This window comes from Halyomorpha halys, unplaced genomic scaffold (genome assembly GCF_000696795.3).
Source record: "Halyomorpha halys isolate HHAL.00 unplaced genomic scaffold, Hhal_1.1 Scaffold183.1, whole genome shotgun sequence".
NCBI lineage: Eukaryota > Metazoa > Arthropoda > Insecta > Hemiptera > Pentatomidae > Halyomorpha > Halyomorpha halys.
Window position 1 is genome coordinate 57,429 of NW_027114717.1, and position 3,698 is coordinate 61,126.

Genomic DNA, 3,698 nt, shown 5'->3' on the forward strand with positions numbered 1-3,698 from the left:
CAGGTTTGGCATATAGGTTGGTCCTCTTATGTGATTAAGTGGAGGTGTGTTAATTTGGAATGTCCTATTCTTACTCTTGCAACAACCACTTCTTCCCTTCTGTTTCCCTTACGGCACTTGTCTACTTTTGTGTGTTTTTTTAAACATTTCTTAGTTTATTGGTGGCGGCCCACATTGAATCCCAACTTTTTCAGATTCTGTTCCTTAAAAATGCCTTTATGTCCTACCTAATTTTGCTTTTTAAAAAGCTGTATCTCGAGAATTAATGGACGTAAATAGCTCTTTTAGGGCTAATATTTCACCAAATAATGTTCTCTTAGATTTTCTATTGTTGTTGGTAGCTTTTAAGATATAGAACTCCGAATGAAAAATTAATTTTTTTTTTAAGGTTTTGAAAAAGCCACTATTTTTTATTCGTCCTACCTATACTTGGCAGACTAATCATTTTTGACTATTAATTATACGTAGTTTTCATTAAAGTAATCAAAAATTAGGGTGAGATAACTGCCTTTTTTTCTTCCCGGCTCTTGTACTATCTCTAAGCCTCGTTTTTTCAGTCTTGCCTCCCTGGCGATGAATTGGTATTGTAAAGAGTTGGCCAAACATCCCCAATTGGGATTCCTCTATTACGACCTGTATTGCGTTCTCAAGACTGATCCTTATGCAGTATTTGTATTCCTAACCCGACTGGTTCTATCATCCTCCCATTTTCATTGCCTGTCTTTATGTTCGGTAGTTATTGTCCAAGGATATTTAGTGGTACAAAGGTGGACTTACTAGTACTGGTAATAATGTGGTGAACATTTAAGGATATTGGTCGTTTTTGTCAACCCCAAGCCAAACCAATGGAATAATTGTTTAATTAACTATTATTCTTCTATGTTTTTTGACTTTATAATGAAATTAAAAAGGGATACCCAATCTATACAGGAAGCCTCATTTTCTACGATTCTATCAGAGCCTAGAAGCCTTTTATATCTTAGTGACCCCTTACCGGTCTCAGACTGCTTTATAATGTAGGACAGTTTTCGGGGACTATCCATATAAGCGGCAGGTTTCGTGACGAACTAAAATTACAAGATCTATTTAAAGTCTGCAATGACCAATAAGAACTCTGATTAGTTATCTGAGTTCATTTCGATTTAGGCCTTGCAGACACTTAGTTCCTGAAATGGAGGGTTTAGTTATTAGTGTCTAGGCCTTTCTTAGCTTTGTACATTGCCTCCACTCCTTGCCAATATTTTGAATTGGCATATTCAACTTTTGAATCCTTCCTTAACTTTTTTCTATCTCTTTTTTTAAAACGCTTCAGGTTATAATGGGTGGCGGTAGACAACAATTGATGACAGACTCCCCTGCGACTCCCGAAGATCCCATAGCTGATGGATGGACCTGTACAAGAGCCGATAATCGAAACCTCATCGCAGAATGGGCACGGCAAAAGGAAATGCAAGGAGTACGATATGCAATGCCCAAGAACAAGAAAGAGCTTCTAGATTTAGACGCAACCAAGACTGATTACCTCCTAGGTAAGTTATTAAAAACCATTAAAGTATTAATTGTATTTTATGTTTCAAGAATATGAATACTAGCCAACAAAAGTAAATGTGAACCATAGATCTTCATTATAAAATATATATTTATATCAGCTTCTTACTCATTACTTTCTTATTTCCTAAAATTTTGCAACTTCGTTGACTTTTTTTTTTTACATACAGCAACATTAAACTTTATTTTTATCAATTTAAAATTATGTTTATATTAATTTAACTAACTTGAAAATTTTTCTTTTATTTTAAAAGGAATATTCCGAAACGACCACTTCCCTTTCGCCTACGAAATCAATGATACTGTGAAGGAAATTCCATCGTTGGAAGAAATGGCGACAACTGCTGTTAAAGTACTCAGTAATAACAAAAAAGGATTCTTTTTAATGGTAAGAATATATTTTTATTTAAAATATATTATATTAGCTATATATTATTATTATCATACTGATTTTTATATAAAAGATTTCTAGGGAATTCACTGAGCAAAAAACAATAAGATTAATATTTTTCATAACATAGGTTTGTTCCTACTATCATAAAACTGCGGAGTACAAGGTGTTTAATGTAGATAATCCCTGTCTTGGAGATATTATATTATATATAGATATTATATTATAACCAGCGATCACTCACACACCCTCACCATCAGTGGTTATCCTGACAGAGGATCAAGCATCTTAGGTGAATATAGAATAAGTGGTTCCTATTTATTGGAAGAAGATAGTTGACTATATGAGGTAGATAATAATAAATTTTACTTTGTAGAGAGAAAAGGGAAATCACCCAATTAAAACCATAAAACATCGAATTTCTTTCCTTACAATCCAAAATGCTTAATGCTCCTTACTTTTTCACAAATCAATTCATCCATCAGGATCTTAATGTCCTATATTGGATAAAACCAGATACCAATAAGTCCATGTTATATAAAGTATTATAAGATGATTGATAAACCCAGTTGTTTCTAATCTGGCTTCTCCTTCATTAACTGATAATCCTCTTAGCCGTCTGAAAAGAAGATGACTACGAGATCTTCTTCTCTAGAATTGTTATTAGAATTCTATCAAAGGGTAGATTCTTCAGTGGTATGAAGTATATCATTGTATAACTTTCAAATTTACCAGTTGTATGTATTTATAATACTGCTGGAAAAATCAATATATAAATAAAATTAAAAACAACTACTACTACTTATATCTACTATAACATTTCTCTATGCCATTGTTTATTCTTTATTATTATTTCGCAGGTGGAAAGTGCTCTGATTGATAACGCCCATCACTCAGGAAGACCCCGCGTGGCACTCAGTGAAACGATCGAACTTAGTAAAGCTGTCCAGGGCACGATGAAGGTGCTGGAGGCTGCTGGAATCAAAGATGATACACTCGTCATCGTAACCAGCGATCACTCGCACACCCTCACCATCAGTGGTTATCCTGACAGAGGATCAAGCATCTTAGGTGAATATAGAATAAGTGGTTCCTATTTATTGGAAGAAGATAGTTGACCATATCAGGTTGGTTGTAGGAAGATAGTCCAGGTGGCGGTCAATAAAGTTACAAACTTGTCAAAAAAAAAAACTATTTAATTGTAACCAATATTTCACCAAACTTTGCAGGCTAAATGAAACCAAAATACTCACAATGTAAGATATGACACGAAAATTAGAAAAATTATACAAAATATTTACAAAAATATTTATTAAAACTATTGCGTATTAATGTTAAAATGTTAATGAACACTCAACCGACGCGTCCGAGGCAGACGGAAGCGTAGATGGGACGGATTGCGTTAAAACTGATATTTCGGTTCAACAGTAAAGACAGATGGCCTTTAAACTATTACCACTTCACAATGAACGATCGTAACGTGTTCCAAAATCAAACTGTCACCTTCACAAAACCAAAACCCACTCGTCTGAACATACTTGTTCAAAATCAAAACTGTCGCCTACACCAAAAAACAAAACCCTCCCCTATAAAACATATCGCTGGTGTTTTGTTTTCACCATGACAACCGTAACACCTCTTGTCTACCCAGATCTAGTCAGTGTTTTTATTTCACCATGACAACCGTAACACCCCTTGTCTAACCAGATATCGCTCGTGTTTTTATTTCACCATGGCAACCGTAAAACCCCTTGTCTAC

At 34.5% G+C, this 3,698-nt stretch overlaps 1 protein-coding gene across 1 annotated transcript in view; it reads left to right on the forward strand.

Moving 5' to 3' along the window:
* The window catches only part of LOC106679189 (alkaline phosphatase), a 33,771-nt gene that overhangs the window by 23,660 nt on the left and 6,413 nt on the right, over positions 1 to 3,698 (forward strand). The window contains exons 5-7 of the mRNA XM_014418201.3: positions 1,313 to 1,529; positions 1,803 to 1,936; positions 2,800 to 3,010. Coding sequence (XP_014273687.1) covers positions 1,313 to 1,529; positions 1,803 to 1,936; positions 2,800 to 3,010 — 562 coding nt within the window. The remainder of the gene's footprint in view (positions 1 to 1,312; positions 1,530 to 1,802; positions 1,937 to 2,799; positions 3,011 to 3,698) is intronic.